Source organism: Mya arenaria, chromosome 11, assembly GCF_026914265.1.
Source record: "Mya arenaria isolate MELC-2E11 chromosome 11, ASM2691426v1".
In the NCBI taxonomy this organism is placed as follows: Eukaryota; Metazoa; Mollusca; class Bivalvia; order Myida; family Myidae; genus Mya; species Mya arenaria.
Window position 1 is genome coordinate 694535 of NC_069132.1, and position 20051 is coordinate 714585.

The 20051-nt window shown below is 34.6% G+C and overlaps 1 protein-coding gene and 1 pseudogene across 3 annotated transcripts; one reads left to right on the plus strand and one right to left on the minus strand.

Annotated features, from left to right (window-relative positions):
• The window catches only part of LOC128207752 (uncharacterized), a 30738-nt pseudogene that overhangs the window by 3091 nt on the left and 7596 nt on the right, over positions 1-20051 (plus strand).
• On the minus strand, positions 133-13070 carry LOC128209494 (uncharacterized). Of its 3 annotated transcripts, XM_052913541.1 has the most exons (11): positions 12351-13070; positions 11888-12032; positions 11245-11468; positions 10687-10892; positions 10085-10258; positions 9710-9948; positions 9327-9567; positions 7946-8586; positions 6918-7066; positions 6384-6471; positions 133-5907 (listed from the first exon to the last, which is right to left on the minus strand). In XM_052913541.1, the coding sequence occupies exons 10-11, from the start codon at positions 6455-6457 to the stop codon at positions 4413-4415; spliced, it is 1569 nt and encodes a 522-aa protein (XP_052769501.1). In that variant the 5' UTR covers positions 6458-6471; positions 6918-7066; positions 7946-8586; positions 9327-9567; positions 9710-9948; positions 10085-10258; positions 10687-10892; positions 11245-11468; positions 11888-12032; positions 12351-13070; the 3' UTR covers positions 133-4412. The 3 variants fall into 3 exon arrangements, with proteins under 3 accessions (XP_052769501.1, XP_052769500.1, XP_052769502.1); XM_052913540.1 differs by having other exon boundaries at positions 6918-8586; XM_052913542.1 differs by having other exon boundaries at positions 6918-8586; positions 11888-12073.

Here is a 20051-nt window from a genome sequence, read left to right on the forward strand (position 1 = left end):
ACTGATTTGAAGTCTTTTGACTGGAAACATTTTTTCCCTGTGTCGCCATAGGATGTATTGGCGACAGGTGGAAGTTGGAAAAAATCCCCACAAAATATGATTTGAACTCCACCAAAGACAGCAGATTGATCTTTCATTTGAAAAACTTGGATAATAGTGTTAAACACTTGTTCATTGAGCACTTATCAAGAATGACAGTATCAACCTTGTTTATGTTGTCAATAACATCCACTTTTCAGTAGGCCCATAACGGCCATCAGATATGCCAGTGAACTGGTGAATCGTGCATGCATTTCCCTTATAAAAATTGCAGGCAATGCCCGTTGAACAAGTAATTTGGACCGTTTTTCCCCTTGCTTTTAGTTGTTTAGCAATGTCATTTACAACGAAAGATTATTCAGTACCCGCTGATCCTAGCAAAAGAAGGTTATGACCTTCGAGCGCAATGTCAATTGCTGCTTGTTGAAGTTGATTCATTCTAGAGGCAACGATTATAACGCACTGTTATTGTTTATATACATGTGTACATGTGCGTAATTGGCTTTATACCGTTTCTCAATATTACAGGTTTGACGAAATCGGGAACCAACGTCGGCTCAGCTGAAATCAGTTGTTACCGCTTATTGTGTTACCAGATGTCTTCAAGATGGGAACCAGTAGCAACCAATGAAATAGCTTGTTACAAATATTTTGATGATGCAATGCTGAGTAAAATGTCAACTCAAATGATGGTGAAAGTATTAAAAAGAAAAACGATTTTACGTTAGTATGTTGGATTAAGACCATATGTGTGCACCAGGCGTAGTTCGATTAACAATTTATGTATAGTTTTAACGAATCGCATCGATAATTAAACCGGATACTAGCGTCAAGTACTGATTTAGTGACGAAAAATGGTGTTGCGACTTCTCGATGGACGAACCAAAACTGGACTATATTTCTCAGGTTGTGTGACGATTGTGGAAATATGCGTGAACAAATGTTTTTCAGGTAAATGTTTTTGGTAGAGGCATTTGTTGGCTATGTTATAATGATAAGTTTTATTAATTTATCGTAATGTGTTCTTTAAAAAATAGCCTTAATTAAAGTTTTGGGAAAACAGGCATTTTTGGAGTTGGGACCCTTGTCTATAAATAAGGGTGGTTACATTTTTTGGGGGTCTGGATCTAGATTTGGTCCCAACTGACCCTAATATAGAGATAATTTAAATTTTAAAGATTAAATTTGAGATAAGAACTTGTCCATCGATTTAATATAAAAAATTGCAGATTCAAGTTATCTTTAAAACCGTTTTTTATTCGTTTGTTTCACTCAGAATGTTTCAGAGTCACTTTATATCAATATTTTACTTAAGGTTATCATTTGTTTTGGAAGATTGAGCATTGTTTATTCCGGGATTTAGTATAGTGGTGCTTTTTATTATGAAACTATATGAAGACACAGTTTTAAACCTTTTTTTTTAACTATTTCAAATGCTTATTGGAGTTTTAGCATTATCTTTATGATACACATAACGATTTAAATTTAAAAAGAATCGATTACTCTTCATTAGATCCAGATGTTCCTTGTTCAGCATCATATGCACAATAGTTTTATTGCACTGTTGAAAACTTTTGCTAGAATATCAACAGGCGTAAACTAAATCAGCTCTCGCAGTGAACTTGTGACGGAAAAGACGTTTTAGATATCATAAATCAATTTTTTATCTCATAATCTGTTCATTATTTTGTGCATAATTAACAAGTTCGTTGTTTATATGCATTACATATTTGGTCTTTGTTAACGTTGATTATGCTCAATTTTGTTAAACTAAACTTATTGTAAATATTATATTGAAATAAATATTGTTTAAACCAATGGACATCATAAAATTGTATCAAAATACAGTAGTAGTAGTAATAAATCGCTGATTGCTAACAGTATTTTTCATCCCGATTTTAATGGTGTTTTTTTAATGAATATTCGTTAATTTCAAATGCTTTCAATAGTTAGATGGGCAGATCTATACACTAATGAATTACTTTGATCTTATCTAAATCGTGGATATAACTGCAATACTTGCCTTCTAGTTTGAGAGGATAAATTCCTAAAACAAAATATAGGGTTGAATATAGCACCTCTGTATATGACTAAGTGTTAGTCCTTTAAAATCAAACTTAAATTTATGGTGTCTTTAAAACCGTCTTTGGCTGATTCTACAAAGCTTTCAGTCCATCGATTTTAAGAAAATTTTGCAGTCAATTTGCAAGTCAATGAGGATAAAACGTAACTTGTACTAGGCAGTTGCCTAATTCCAGATCAATTTTGAGGTTTTCTTAAGATATAAATACATGAAATTAAGACTGAACAATGTTGGGTCCTTTATTAACCGATGTTGAAAAAGAATAAAAGAAATTCAATTTGGTTATTATTATTTTTTTTGAACGAAATGTGGACATAAACGACGTCCGAAAACATGCATTCCGTGCCCAAATATTCGGATTTTTTTAAAGAACAAACTAAACATCATTTAGTCATTAAACAACTATTTAAATGCTAGTTAAATGAAAATCATGGAGTATATGTTTTACCTGTGTATTTAATTTATTCTTGTTCGAAGTATATATGTATGCGTATTTTCTGTCTATCCGAACCATGCATTTTTCCGAACTTGTTAAAATTTGAAAGTACAAATCTGCTACTTTTAAAAAGTAATCCAACTCGAGTATTTTGTTGTGAAACACATTTAAATGCGATTATTAATGCATTATTGATGCTATGAAAGTAGAAACGTTACACTTTTTGAGTTAGGTGACGAAAATAAACGCGGAGGCCCTGGAAGAGGTACTTGTATAAAGTTTATCGTATAAGGTTACAAAACACTAATAAATATCTAAGTGCGTATATCAATTTATTTCATTTAAAAAGTGTTTTTTCTTCTTTTACCATGAAAATGAGAACAAGTATTTGAAATTGGATGCATTTAACACACATTTATTATATGTATACCAGTCTTATAAATGGTTACACACACACGCACGTACGCACGCACGCACGCACGCACACACACACACACACTATATAGTGTATGTATAGGTTGAATGATTCATTTCATCATAATAATGACCATTTCTTTTATATACAGACGTAACGTTCACTGGTGAAACGCGTAAGCGTCACGTCGGAAACTGACGTTGCGAACAAAAAAACGTTGTTATCATGCATGTTTACGTTTATTACCGTTTCCTTTGCAAATTATGGACATGCATAACATAAATACATTCATAACAATATTGAAAAAGCTTTTAATATACAGTAGAAATCAGCATTTTATTACGATGCTTAGGCTACTAAATAATATATTGAGACGGTGTTAAAATTATAAGTTTTAAAGAAAAATAAACTCAATAATACTGATAACACAAGCACACTTTGAAATTCATTTACACTATGAATAACGCATAAAACATACAAATGATTACAATGTCGCAATTTGTTTGAGTTTGCACGTTATTATTACTTATAATTATTGTTCGAGGCTTGCCAGTATTGACATATGGACAGTTTCTGGCAATGTGACAGTTGCTGCACTTTTGCAATTCAGCTCGGAACAAATATAAACAACGGAATATGCTGGCACCAAAGCTTTGTGTAACTTGTCAATTTTATAATTGAGAATCGAACGTCCTCTTCTACAGAAATAATTTCCCATGATCACCCGTGTTCCAGCTTCATAAGTAGTTCTAAAATCATCTGTTTCCGTACTCAGTAATGTATACATTGCCTGTGCAACACGCAGAAGGTAATAATCGGTATCAACAGCTTTAACAGCAATAACATCCCCGCTGCTTACTAAGTCATAGATAGGTGTATGTTCGTACCCGTTATATTCAGTCTCAATGTTTGCGGTGTTACGTTGTATTGTTAGCTTTATGTTGTCAATTTGCCCAACATTGTTCCTGTTTTCACATTGCGAATAGTTACCGGTTATGCATTCGTCACAGTAGCACGAGAGGTCACGTACAGTCATTTGTGTACCACAAGTTGAAATTATTTGGTGTATTGTTCTCACACGACTCACAGGCTGGAAGTACTTTACCGTGTTCCTTGGTATTTCTTCGACGAATTTGAAAATTCGTTTACTGCATTTTGTGTTTGAAGATGGAATTTGTAATGTGTTACAAGCAAAATTGTAAAAATCTTCTGCTGATTGTATAACTACTTGATCTCTCAACACAGCCATATCAGTAGTCTGTTTAACCAACCCACCTGCTGCGTCTTGTGGACCCATGGCGTGTGCAGTCTCGTAATAGTTTCTTATAAAGGGAACACCAAGTTCCTTGGTGGCAATGTTTAAACTGCCGAAACAATGGCGGCTTTTATATTGGGAAGCACATCCGTCAGTAAATTCATGCACTGTCTTTAAAGGATAGTTAATACTTTTCAAGTATTACGGATTGCTGGACGTAATATGTGAAGTGGTGATCATGTTTCAAATCTGGTGATATAACGAAAAACTGTTCTTGAATTTTTCGATCCAGATCCAATTTTCCGTCCTGCACATGATGCCTGTGTAATATAGTTACATGAATTGTCACTTCCGTTTTTTGAAAGTAAGTGCTTTGAATTTCTTTTTGCGTTGTGCATCGATAGTTTTCGGAAAAGTCATGTATTGCTATCACGTCGCCTTCTGGTATGTGTTCCATTATAAACTTTGCCTGCTTGTTCTGCCATTCTGAATTAAATTGATGACGAGGGTATGACTTCAGAAGCTCAAGCATGTGCTTAAACAATGAACCAACTTTAGTAGTTTTCTTGACAAGAATAAGCTTCCGATTTAACACATTTGATTTACTTTTAACTGTTTGATATTCGTAGCGCTCCCACTCGATCTCAGGAGCCTGCTCACTTTCGTCCATCTCGTTTGGCGAGAACAGATATTGTGGAACGCCACACTCAACACACTTTCTATCCAGACAGGCCTTTCCGGGCTGTTCACAGAGTGTTCTTGCAATCATGTCAGCACTGCGTTCGAAAACCGGATATCCACCGTTTAACTGTTCACAGTTTGTATAAGTCATTTTTCTGAACTGCATACATTTTTTAAATGCATGGTTAAATTCAATGTGGTACCTGCAACAACATGTTGTTTTATCTTTAGGCCTTACAGGCTTCACAAAAAATGGTGTAAGCTTTTTGAATGCACGTTGAGAAATTGAACTTGGATGAGTTTGTAAAAACTCTTCATAAACATCGGTTTGTGTCTTTTCCAGTGTATGAATGGGGTGGGATAAGTAACACTTTGGACCAGTTCTATGCCTTTTGACATCTTGCTTATTTCCTGTTGGTCTCGATATGCCGGGTGACATCCAGAATTCATAAATGAGTTTCTTGTTTTCATGACTAATTTTGTCCGATCTTGTCTTCTTTTTCGTGTAAAACCAGCAAGATTTGTCAGAAGTCAATACTTTCCCACGTAAGCGTTGACCACCTGAAATTCTTCTGACGCTTACTCCTAAGCGCTTCGCCAAATTTGTTTTTGCTTTTGACTGGCTAATATTTTCACCACTCACAGACGCAATGATAGTGTGCATTTCAGCACGTTTTTCATCAGAACGTTTGATTTTTGATCTTGAAATTGCATCATAAAGATTATCAAGAACTTGCGTCCCTAATTCATTGTCTTTTCTTTCTTTCAATGATGTCACAATATTTTGTGCCTTCAGACATTGCACTGTTGGAGATTTATGGTGATCTAAATAGGCGGCGACAGTTGCACATCGCTTTATGGGCGTACATGGCAATGCATCCTGTAGTTTCTCAATGGCTCTTTTCTTTTCCATTCTATGACTGAACATGGTTATCTGGCCGTCTGCAGCTTCTTGGGTCGCCATATTCTTTCTCAAACGTTCTTTTCTTTTTCTCTCCCTTATAGATAGATAGATAAATAAATAGATTTGTTTATCATAAAATGCATGAATATACACAAGGCATTGGACATTCAAAACAACATACCAACATATCATTAATACATAAACGCGTATGGTAACAAATGAAACTTTGGCCTTGCCATTTTACACCATATGACAAGGATAACGCAAAAAGAGAAATTATCATGTTTCCATTGCGGTCCTTGAAATGTAGTGCAGTGCGACATAGGAATATATACATACATTACAATATGCATGTATATTTAAAAGAAGATTATCACAACAAAACATTAAGAAATTCACAAGAGTATAAAACAAATTTAAAATATGATGGGTTATGAAATATATATAATTGTCACAAATTACTAGGGACATTATATAAATCCAATATATTACTGTACAAATACTTGTACCTGTACCAAAGTGAAAAATACATGTAAATAATAAAGATATACATCTCAAGTTGTAAAATACCTTGCTTTGATTCTCCGTTCCTCAGCATCAATCGCCTTGCGTATTCGTCTTTGATGTCGTTCAGAGTAGCCCATGATGTTACTTGCATCTAATTTTATAAAAATGGAAATGCATGTATATGAAGCAACAGGTTCGTGGTTATTGAATGTACATATGTCCCGCGGACATGTAAGAATGCATTTAATAGGACATTTAAATTGTATAGATGTTCGGTATAACTGTCCGTAATAAACTTTGAGACACACAATTCATTTTTATGTAGAATGTCCTTAAATCAGCGTAAATAATTCAGCCTCAACATGATAAAATGATTATTACGGATTTGCGAACAACATTAGCCAGCCAGCCAGTTCGAAAACGCGCGGTCTGTTTTGCAGTAGATTGGTTGTTTCAACACTATCATTCAAAGCCCTTGATCTTACGGTTAACATTTACCATAGCTATTTATATAAGGAAGTAACCAAATAGCCTGATTTTACTAATGTACATTTTTTTTTATATAAAATCAAACAATATTTTTTATATAAAATGTACCTTTCACAATATGTTGTTGAAGTTTATGTTGTTTCTTTTTTGATAATTCTTGTTGATGTTTGCGTCTCAATTGCTTTTTAAGTGCTTTTTCTGCTTATACCATTGTGTTCTTTCCGAGTTACTCGCAAACGCCGGTGGTTTGTCGAAATCTGAAACAAATTATACAATGATCCTTTTAGTGATTTAATCACGCACATAGATAACGATGCTATTTATATGATAAGCCTACTGTTCGTATCCATAATTATTAAGACACGTTGTATTGACGCAGTGTGACGTTACGTTATTATCCCATAAAATTTGGGCAAATTCGAGCCAGTGCGACACAGTATTTGTTATGTTAAACACTCACTTTCTGTTGAAAACGGCTGATAATTGGCAATTTAATTCCTAAATAAATTTACAAAATTACGGTACAAAATCAAATAATATTCCTATTGAATGTTCATATGAAATATGACTTAGATTTAGCTCTGCCTTCGTACATTGTCATTAATTTGAACGTTTTCGTACCGTTTTGCGACATGCGTTTTGAATTGTCATTCAATAGTTAGCGTTATGTTATACAAAATAAATATATCACGATAATCCTACTTAAAATTACAATCACAATATCTAATTTTTAAACTTATAACTTAACTGGTTAGATTACAAATACGCCAAGTTTATCCGTTTTTCGATATTCAAACGTCGCATAAATCTAGAGCGGACATTTAGGTGTGTTTAACAACACCATGATTTATGAAGGTGTTTCTTCAAATAATAGAACAAAGAAACAATAGGCTTGAAACGGAATGATTCACGGTTTCAATATTGAAAATTATTTTGTTAATGCTTATCATAAAAAGGCGTAGATAATAAAATAATATTCAACCGTTTAGAGCATAACCATACAAACGACGTTAGCGGACGTCTGTAAATTAGAAACAAAAACTATAATAGTTTGATTATAAAGATATTAAAGTACAAAAATAATTGTGGAATTTTCGACACAAATGTCTATTTTAGAGGTGTGCAAACGAACTTACCCATTGTCATACGTATATACTAGTTCTTCTGTATCAAATTCGTTAGCTCGTGCCGCCTATTTCAAATGTGACATCTTGGCATCTGTGCTTTTTACCCTGCTGGCAAATGCGACATGCGTGCGACCGCATCGAAAAAAACAACCAGTAAGACCGGAAATGACGTCGGTAACGTCTGCTACAAAATTTTGTCGTTTGCATTTTCCCGCGTAAATATTGTAGAGGAATAAAATTATAATGAAAAATGATCCTGTTGTTGTGACGCTGTGACACGTTAAAATTAGCGTCATCCAAACACTAAATATGATTTGCATAATTGAAATCAAAATATATTTCTGGCAATGCATTGACACATTAAAGCGCATTTTTTTGCTGTGTCCAATGGTATACAACATGCCAGGGTCCCAAAAATAACAACAAGTCTACAAGTATTACATTACAATACGGTTGTCTAATTTTGTCAGATGTATCACCAGTGAACGTTACGTCACAACGTTTTATTGGCATATCCCCTAGTGGCTTGACAGGTGGTGGAACAAGGATCTTCGCTAACCTCTCTGGGATCAGGCCTTTTGTCACCAAAGGATTAGTGGTGTGATTCCCACATGTCGGGCATGTTTCCCCTGCCACGTTAGTTTGTGTTTCTGGAAATTACATATTTTATCATGCACTTATCGTATACAGTTTTCTTCGGCTTCATGAAATTGTTAAAACCTGCAGGTAATTCAATGCTGTGTTGCTTCCCCGTCTCCGCTAACGAAAATTAGTGGAATGTAACCTTGATGATAACGATCTTTCCATTCTGACACTTAAAGTTTTGGTTACGGCGACCATGCCGTTTCTCTGCTGATTGTTTTTTTTAAGATTAGCCAGTATTTAAAGCCTGACGAGCACATTGGTGTATGTATTCTTATTTCTTTACTATCAAGCTGTCATAAGAATATGTGTTTTATTAAGAAATCTTCTGTATTTTAAGTAAAATCTGATGAGACTGATTTATAATTTCGTACCCAAATTTTTCACACCAAGATTTCAAGTATTTTAGTGTCATATACCATGCGAACAGAACTAATTTGATATTAACTAGAATTATTCAATGTTTTTGGTAATTTAGTTTTTTAACTACATATTATAATGTTTTTGATATTTTGCTTAAAATGTAACCCACGTGTTATATTTCTGTATTTGTGTATTTTCAGTTTTTACCACAACGTACTCAACACCAATAACGCTAAACTTGGAAATTGTTGTTTACTTGGTTCGCTGTCTGCGCTATGGCAGAACAAATGCAAATACACTACATTGGGTGGACCGATATATAATTATCTATTAAAAAAATGAAATCAATATCTTAATTATAGAAGAACTGGATTGGTCAACTAACCACTGGTTTCGCCTGTGGTTGCGAACATTGGTTCAATCAGCTGGGATTTGTCTATCGCCTCACGGTTAACAGGTAACAGACCAGTAACTTAAAAAGCTCGCTGAACCGAAGCTGGTGTCGCCTGTTCTATGGCATGTCGTAATACTGCAGGAAACTTTGATTTCCCCAAGGTTACACCTGAGCAAGAGTACCCAAGATGGCTACACACGGTCACAAATCGCGACTTAAGTGGCCCGAATACCTGAAAGCATATTAGTATATAGGTTTATGTAAAACATACAAATTACTATACATAGCTCGTGTAAACTTGTGTAGTACACAAGTTGAAACCAAAACGCCATGACAACATTAAGATAGCACCACAAATACTAATGTAATGTTACCTTAACATCTAAAGGCTGAAGGATGTGTGTTGTCTGTCCAGGGCAGCCTTGATAGTGATAGAAACATGACTGCCATGATTATCCATGGTTAGCAGCACGGATCTTGCTTTCCCACAGTGGGGAATGAAGCACTTCACGAACCACTGATGGAAAATATCTGTCTTCAAGAAGCCGGAGTCACTAGCCGAAAACAACCATGACTCAGGAACATCCTCGATTTTACGATGTGGAACGCAATCCTGTGAAATTATATTAACGTATTCTTCATACGGATATTAAAACGAATTATATGTATGGTTATTATGTCTGTCATTATTTTAGCTAAGAGCGAATGTTATAAAAATTATGCAAGATTATACATGCTACTGTACATACTTGAAATATCACCAGCGAAGGCATAAAACGACCACTGCCACTGACACAAACGTGTGCGGTTATGTGTCCACTTGGTACTATTTTCTTTTTGAATACATGTCCGTTCTTGGGCGCAATAACCTTTGATGTAGATTTTTCTTTCCCCGTCCAACCCGTTTCATCGCAGTTAAAGATCTGTTGAAAAAAACTCACATGTTTAAATTGATATATTACATAAATTAAACATGCCGATATGCAATCTTTGATAATGTAACGGTCCGCTGTAGGCGGCGGGTGTGCGTTCATAATAATGTAACGGTCCGCTATAGGCGGCGGATTTGCGTGCATAGTATAACATTCCGTTATAAACGGAAGTACGTTCATAGTACGTATGTTAACTTGGTATGGTAATATGCAAATTAGCAAAGCCTGGGTTCTGTGTGAATAGAGAATTTAGTGTATATAAAGACCAGCGGACCCCAGGGTCGAGCATGCTTTTCTCTGATGGGATCTGTTGGTGTTTGTTTACGTCGCACGTTACAATAATAACTTATAATACAAAAATACAAGCTATAAATATATACATCAGTTACTGTCTGTTTTGAATGTCTTTACGACGGTACCTGCTCGGACTTGTTCCTTATGTCATACTTGTCCACCACTGCCTCATAAAAATCAAAGAACTCATTCAAGACAGCCTCGGTGGACATTGACGCTCGGGCGGCGTTAATGCCTTCTGCAGTTCTGTTGCTCAGCCCGTGGCGGTTCAAGAAGCCTTTAAACCATTTACTGGTAGGCCCGGTGATCATGTTCACTCTTTGTGCTGAACCTATAAATGTTTGTCATTGTATAATGTTGTTTTTTACTTTCAAAGCGGCGATATTTGATATTTATATCATCGGCAAAAGCCCCAGCAGCAACAAAACAATACGGTGATACTCATTATAAACAGTATAGCTTGATGCGAAAAATACATCATATTTAATTCACGACCAGTGAAAGACGATGGTTTGATATAGAGATAGCGTAGGTTGTGGCTTAAAACATGTCAACATTTATGATACCACCTGCCCCACCCCCATAAAATATTGATTGGGACTGTTACGCGTTACCCAACAGCGGTTTCAGAGGTCGCAGTGGATACACAGTGGTAGCACCACCTCTAAAATTGCTGATGATACCTTGAACAAGAGCCCTTTCGTCGTCATCGCAAAGTTCGGGTTCCTCCCTCTACTGCTTAACACTTTATCATCCTTTGCCATAACATGGTCGTGGAGCTTGACTTTGGCACCCCATATTGCAATGATGCCTCCTTTAATTTCATCTCCTTTCTGCGAACGGCAGACACCGCCAGGTCCATGTCATCATTACTGTATGAACTCTTGTATTGGTAAGACATACTGATCTAAATAAAACGCAAATAAAACATCAATTAGAGTGCATTTTTACAAGGGAAACAACAACACATTGTAATTTTTATACATTGAGTTTTTGAGTTAATTCTCTTGCTTCAAAAAATATGCGAGAAATCCGCTTTATTTCTTAAAATAGAGAAGCCATATCAAAGAATCAAAAAGTTTTCACGTAAATGCTGCTCAACACAAAAACAATGGCATCGTCAATTTATTTACTTTATATGTTTTTGGCATTGTATTTCGTGATGGACGATATGTCATAAACTTTGTAAAGGTAAAGTGTTTAAAGATAACCCTGTCGAACCTCAATATAAAAGCTCGCGCTGTGTGACGTTATCCCCCACGTGACTAAATATTGACATTTGGGAAAGCGAAAGTTAAGAGGTATTTATTTTGGGGTTATACTCACATAGCTGCACTGTTGCGTTGTTTCTGTTGCTATGGCGGTCTGTTGCATAGATTGTGATCATTCTATATTGATCACTGTCGCCGAAATGCTTTTTAAACGATTTCCGAATATTTAGGCAAATCCGAAATTAGGCAACTGCCCAGTACTGTTTAGTAAATCAAAAGTTAAAAATAATGTAGAATTTTTCTGTAACAATAAAATATAGAATACTACAGTGTGTTGAAGAATTCTTTTATCTGGTAAAACTTGTTAATTATAATGGTAATGAAAGGTAAGAAAAGATTAGTTGAACAACCAAGTAGCTACAATAATGAGCGATCAGGGATACTTTTTTATTATTTTGACATTTCATGTGTATCCCTGTAACGCTACAACTCTCTACCATTTAACACTGGACGAAAGAATATATAGTAATATTATGCATCGATGTTGATTAATAATGATATAATTGTTACAAATGTACCTAACAGTGATCTTAACTGGGTTGGATTTGTCGTTAGAGTCGTTATTTTCACATAAATATACTCTGGGTCACGAAATGAGCGTAGGAGTCCACCATTTTATATACATGTTGATTTTTATCGAATAAATTTGTACCCATCCGTCAATGATGGTTAACCCTGTGCGCAGTCACAGTTATCCTCCCTTTTCTATGTATTGTGCAGAGCAACGCAACAGTGTTCAAAAATGGTGATACCTAATCATCATCATCATCATCATCATCATCATCATCATCATCATCACGAACATCATCATCATCAACTTCTCCCAACTTGACCCATCAAACACGTTAGCGTTCAGCGCATTGAAATGGTTGCATTTTAATAGTGTTATTTAACCGAGCCTATTAACGACCAAAATATTCGAAATCCTCTACCCCGTTTCATACATGTACACAACCTGTCAGATTTGTCCTAGATTTACAGATTAATGGATACAATCAATGCATGTAAGTGCATTATGGTATCTGAACATGTTTTTTTTGGCATAATGACATAAATAAATGTGTGTTTGATAGTAGGCAATGATATTTTCGTAGAAATTTGAATTTATAACAAAGATAATTTAAAAATTGTGGCCGCGAGGATCCTCTGCGCAAGGCCCGTTTGCTACTTTTTGCTGGGATGGTGGACGTCACCAGTCTGCCATAGTCTAAAAATTGTCAAAAGACTGGTTGACGGCCATTTAGGTGGACTAAACAACCAAGAAGAGCTATGTTTTCAATTATTCAAAAGTTGCGAAAAACTCAATATTCCCATTTCAGTTCATTTACATTTGTTTGATTTTATCATTGCTCCAATTTTGTCTCGTGCGATGTATGGGGTGCTGAAAAAAAAAAAAAATATTTGAACAATTCAGCTGAAATATTGCAAATATAATAATACTCAATATTTATGCAAGAATCTACAGAAACATGCTCAGTAGCATAATGTTTAGACATGAACCCGGTTTCATAACTCTAGGAAACGCCAAAGACAATTAACATAAAATCATAAAAGAAACATGGAAGAACAGCACAGTGCAAACATGGGTCATTGTATTATTTTCTAACACCCATGTATCCCCTGAATATTGCCTTAAGTAACTTTGGAAAAAATACAAATCCTTAACGTGTTTTATGTTTATTCTATCTTTAAAAGATGTTAACATGTGAACCTAAAAAGATTTTTAACTGATTTATTTCTAGGTTATAATATTTGGTTGATGTCAGTTACATGGACAATAATGCGTTGTCCCCCAACCTATTTAATAGGCGTAAATCTTACAATAACAAAACTTATACAATAAATAATAAAGACAACAAATAAAATGTGACGTCTGTTTCGTAAGAAGTATGTAATTTTTGTGACAACTGATTTTTTAGTTTTTATTTTGTCACAAAATAAATGTCCCTCAGAGTAAAATTAATTCCGTAACAATTTAGTAAAATAATTGTTTGCTTATTTTGCCTTCCTTGGATTCTTATACTTTTTAACGTCACACATTGTTTCGAAATTTTTCAGAGGCATTTTCATGAACAGATGAAGAGTCCTTCCGAGTTATGGATCGGTAAGTCAACTTCTTTTTGCGTACACAACTACTTTTTGCGTACACTTAAGACGTATCATAACCGTTTACCATTTGCATGCAACAGAGGTTTAATTACATTTACATGTTAGCGTCAAGTATTTTGTTCATTTCATACCTCGAAAATACATGACATTTTTTATTGTTGAAAGCATGGTGGGGCCCTTTAGGGGGTACATATAATAATAAATCATTACCGTAACGCTCATTTCCGTAACCTGTGGGATTGTAACGGCAGTGATAGTAGTGTTACGGAAATGATATTAAAATTATTATTAATAATAATAAATTAATAATATTAATACTAGTTATAATTATGTTTATAATAATAATAATTATGAAAATAATATATGCATATATAGTTCATGAAATACTTTTATAATTGAATTATCCATTCTTACAGTTAATAGTGCCTATTCATACATTCTACATGTGACAAAGCAGTCACTGCAATGAAGTAGATTTGTGAAACTTAAAATCTATCTGGAAGATTGCAAGTAAATTTCAAAGTCTAGAAGTTTTCATTGATGGTGTCTGAAAGTGGGTGTTATGATTTTTTTACATATATGTTATAACTTGCATCTGTATGAGACTAACTGATACCACTATCATTATAGGTCTATCAATCTGTAGTCACAAACTGTGACAAACAAAAATGTCACATGGACGCACAAAATTCAAAAGTGCCTGGATGACAAACAGATGTTAATAGACATCAACTTGGATCATTGTTTAAGAAAGACCAAAACTCTGAATATAGTTGATTTTGTGTTGCAACCCAATTCAGTGTGCAAACAATGGAGTAAAACAAATGCATAATCATGCTGAAGGACAAAAACACCGAGATAATACAAAGAGTAGGTTTGAAAAGGCCAACAACATTTTTTGATTCAAGCCCAAGACGGTGGACCAAGTCGTTCACAGGGAGGTGGTGATGTTGTGAAAGATGTTGTCCTTCAAAGTGAGACCTTGAAAGACCAGGTTACACAGCTGAAATTATGTGGGTGTAAAAAGTGGCATTTGCAGGTATCACCTTCAAAGAAGAGCGCATTTTTGTACATTTCACGAAAAAAGCGCGTGCGTTGATGATTATTGACGTCATGACGCACAGTAATTTTAGTACGTCATAGATCAAAAAGTTTCTTCAGTATGACGTCTTTTAAGGGTTGTTTTGTTTTGTTTTGTCAAGTTAAAGTTTATGGAATTCATCTATTGAAATCTTATAAGTATGGTTACATAAAGGTAAAAGTATAACGTCACAGCTCAGGACTCATCTGACATGGAGTGCCAGATGGAATTTTCCAGTACGGGTGAATTCACCGGAAATGCCTATCCGGTGTGCTAGAAGTTTAAAATATTCTAACCTCGTCATTTTCAAGGCTCTCTCTGCCGTCACCGAGTATGAAAATTGCCGTTTAGAGAAATGGGCAATACAAACACATTTGGCATTAACATTAAACGATAGGAAATACATAGGCTAAACACGTATTATATTCTGTCTTGTTTATTTTGGATCATCACTTATTCAGGGGAAAATGACAATGTCAACGGGCATGCTATTTTTGGGGAGTAGAGGAATTTGGTAAACGATCATGGAACATATTTTAAATTGTGTTCAAAATTACTATATTTACACTCATCTTGCACTTACTTACCGTTCCAACGCCGTACCTAACAATCCTTGATAATCATACCTAATTTATTTGTATATAGTATGTATGCAGTGTGCTGTTTGTGGAGTTTTGTGCTGTTCTTCTATGTGATTGTTTGTTCTATGTCTTTGGCGTTTATCCAGTGCCATTAAACCGGGTTTATGTAACTTTTTCCTACTGAGCTTGTTTCTGTAGCTTTTCGCATAAATTTTGCTACGGTGAAAGACATTCTTTAGACTGTTTAATCTGAATTAAAAACATGTGGTTCTAGGCATGGCTACAAAATACGCCGCAAACATCTTTTTGACTGCATAATGTTTTGTCTAGAGACGTATACGAGCACGCTCGTTTTACCACGAGTTGTTGCGAAAAAGCAAGACGTCATTCGCTTTGTCGTCAATGCGGTTGTTCAAACAGCCATTCAAAAATTTCATTCTATCACAAATTCGACTCAATTTTTTTGTAAGGATAGAAAATATCTTGCTGTGTAAATATAAGAATTGAATTGGTTATTTATTGCGTTTATTACTTGGTGTCCAATGTAAAAGGCATAATGATAATCTTCAGTTGTGCAACTATCGGTTAATAATTTGGTTTATTTAGAATTATTTTCACAAAATATATCTACAAATGACGATAAATAGAATAAAGTAGGCTTACATTTTAATTAAAAATATGAAAAAGAAATTAAATGAGACAATCTTATGATTTATCAAATCTAAATTATTATTTAATCTATTAATAGTGTTACAAATCTAAACGAGGATTACTTAAATTTTGCTTAGTCTATATGCTTGGACACTTTTATTTCAGGTGTAGAAACTGAACAAAAACATTGTTCGAAGTTTACGGAGCAAGTCTTGCTTGAGTCTTCGTCGCCGGCGGAAACAGAACGATGCCACTTACTGATTTGTATGCATATATTTTGAAAGCAATCTTAATAACGATTGGGGGCAATATTAATTGCAACACTGTCAGTAATAAATGGAACACTGATATGCCTTGTTTTACAAAAAGGTAAACATCATGGCCAATATATCTATTTTTATATATTTCATTCTCATTCTGCGTCCTCAAGTGAATACATTCATTCTCAAGTAAGTATCTACATGACATTGTTGTCATCGCTGTTTTTAACTTGTTTAGTCGAATTGTTAATTTACAGTATTGGTCCGTAGTTAAATGTTTGAAAACAATCTCAATATCTAAACAAAGGTACAACGCGCATAAGGATGTGCACTGTGAGCAAATTTCCTCCGGCATATGTGACATTTAAGAACGATGTCATTTTCAGGACAATCTAATCGCCACACAAAGGAAAGTTCTACACCTTAACCCAAGCTATCTATGCACAAGCAAAAATGTTACGAAAAGGTGATCAATCCGGTTTCAGACATTAGATATATTGATAGCTACTTACTGTTATTTTTATTGCATTGAAATGATATTAATGCTGTTAAGATGCTAAGAGCCAAAATTTGTTTTTGTTTTAACCTGTTCTGATCTAATTTTGTGGCATGATGCATAACTATTTAACCTAAATATTATATGCTGATGCCAGTAAAAAGATATATGAATTGTAACTTTAAAAATGGATGTTTCCCTAACGTTTTTTTCAACTCTGTGTATATAACTAAAGGTTTTACCATTGATTAATATCGTATATGTATATGCAAAAACTAAAAAAGACAATTATCCTTGCACTGTAAACTATATTGGCGAGATCAAAGCCATGTAATAAACATTTTTCTGATCAGGTTGTTAATATGTATATGAAATCTACATAAACAAGCTCAGTAGTCGAAGGTGTAAACATAAACCCCGTTCAAAAGCACAGGGTATTCGCCAAAGACATAGAACACAAAAACAAACAATCACAAACCAGAAACATGGAAGAACGGTACAAAACTCAGTAAACAAGACAATACATATATAATATAAACAATCTAGGGTCGTTTATCAAGGAGTGTTATGGACCGCCATGGAACGGTCAGCAAAATGTAAATTTACTGGGGTTTTAAACCAAGTATACGTGTAATCAAAAAAGAATTGTTTTGTTACTTACTTTGTATTTTTCACATTAAGTTCAACTGATTAAGGGTAACAAAGATATTAACGTAAGTAAACTTAAGATTAAAAGTGATTCAAATAATGAATAATATACTAAATTGTTTACTTTTATTTAATGTCCTATTCTGTTAGCATAGCAACAAGGTACGAAAAGAAATGCCCAGGTTATGAACCACGGGGGTTTCTCTCGAAAAAAATAATCTTTAATTTATTGGCTATTGTAAAAAAACACCGCCGTAAACATTATGGTTCCCAATGTGCTAAACGCGCTGGTACATTTTGGTAGCGTAAGCCGGGCTAACATAAGAGCTGTCAAAATTTGTATCGGCGGTGTTTTCAAAACAAACTTTGTTTGTCCCTTGTATTTTTGTAAATCCGATTTATTGAGTGTTCTTCGATTTTCTCGTCTATATGTTGGTGAACTGGTAAGTTTATTTAACATCTTGTAACATCCATATCTGGTACAGAAAGGTTACAAATGTGATTAATGTGATTGTTTATTTCCCCGCAAGTCAGGTCCCTCTCGATATTTTGATTTACAAATGCACTAAAATTTTACCAGTTTTACTAAATATAATAGTAAATTATTGCAATATAATATAGTGATTTACATAACTCAAGAGAAATACATACCAGTAGCTACTGGCCAGCTGTAGTTTTATTAAATATTGATCAATACTGTATTAGTGTCTTGCACAGGGGTTTCTCTCGATTTATATCCTATTTTTATTAATATATAGGGGAAAGAAAAAGAAAAACCCCTATGCCTATGTAATCTTGCCTTTATACATGCTTAAGGTGTGGTGAGACCATAGGTGGTCCAGAATTTGCCATTATTTGGTGTAAAGGGGTGACACTTTTGAATCAAAACATGTAGTATAAATGTGGGTAGGTAAAGGTACACCCTTGAACATTTTGCCTATGTGTGTTATCAAATGGTGCATTGTGTTGTTGTTGTTTTTCTACAATATATGTCCATAAAATTGACAAACAAGAGTGCCCACCTAAGACCCCCTCCCCACCCTTAACGCTGCGCCCCTGCCATTGACATGTATAACTGTCTATATACATCAGTTGATTTGGGTGATGCTTCTACCCCCCGATATATTTTAGAAGATTAGTTTGATTTTTTTTCAAAATATTTTCGAAATTCATTACCAGCTTTGCTCTTGGAATAATCATCCGTTTGTTTATGAATTACTTATAAACGACTTTGTTCACAATTATAAAACTTGGTATACACATTGGTCATATGGTCAGTAGATGACCACTATTGTTTTGGGGTCCATTAGTAAAAAGACGAAGTCGAGGTGACCAAACTACTTTATGTGAACAGTCTTCAAGCTTGGTATGTACATAACGGTTATGTTAAGTAGACGAGTTGAACTTTTTTGGGTTAGTAGGTCAAAGGTCTTGATGACTTCGCCGCTCCCACAAGATGACACTTTTGAATCTGGGAACCTTATTTGCAAAATAAAAAACACAATACAGTGAACATGCACATTAGTTTTTTTTCAGTTTGTGCATTGACATAAATTTATCAGAAAGAGTAAACACAGATATGAGCATATGAGACCATGAAAACAAATAACAGCCATATCTTTATATATTTTCAGCACATAAAACTTTCACAATAAATAAGCATTAATGAATGTTTGCCCTTTTACCGTGTTAGAAATTTCAAAGCACATGCATGAATGTCTATATTCAAATAAAAAAACACTCATGCCTGACACTTCATAGTTAATAAGAAAATTGAGAAGTGTTACTAGCCCGAAAAAATATTTTCTATATTCTTTCATTCCGGCTAGGCTGTATGGCAAATTTTAATCGCTGCTTTCACAGAACAATGAAATAATTATTACAAGTAGATAATTTTTTCATGCTCATGTGCATTCTTTACAAAACCATTGCACATTGTCTTTTTGATATTTACACCACTTTTTGTGGTGTTGTTACCCGGCACATCTTCGATGCCACCAAGCATTACAAGAGTCACACTGTATAAACTCATCATCTTTGTGTGCATTACACTTTGGGCACATTTCACTATCATTCAGAGTGTCACACTGTTCATTTGATGGCCCTGGTTTTGGTTCTTGTTCGCAAGATTAATCACTTGAACCTTTGTCACTATCTTTCTATGATTGACTACGATTCAATCTTTTAGCACGTTCATGTTTATCTTCATCTGATTCCTCGTCCGCAAGGTTCGTCTGACCTTTGCTAGATTTCTTATGTTTCAAGGCACCGGAAGGCTTGGAGAGGGTTGCTTTTGTTTTAGCTTGAGCTTTTTCCCGGATGTAGACACCTTTATTTGTTTGCGATGTGCCATTCTTTTATCTAATTTACAAGATGATTTCACATCTTTTCTA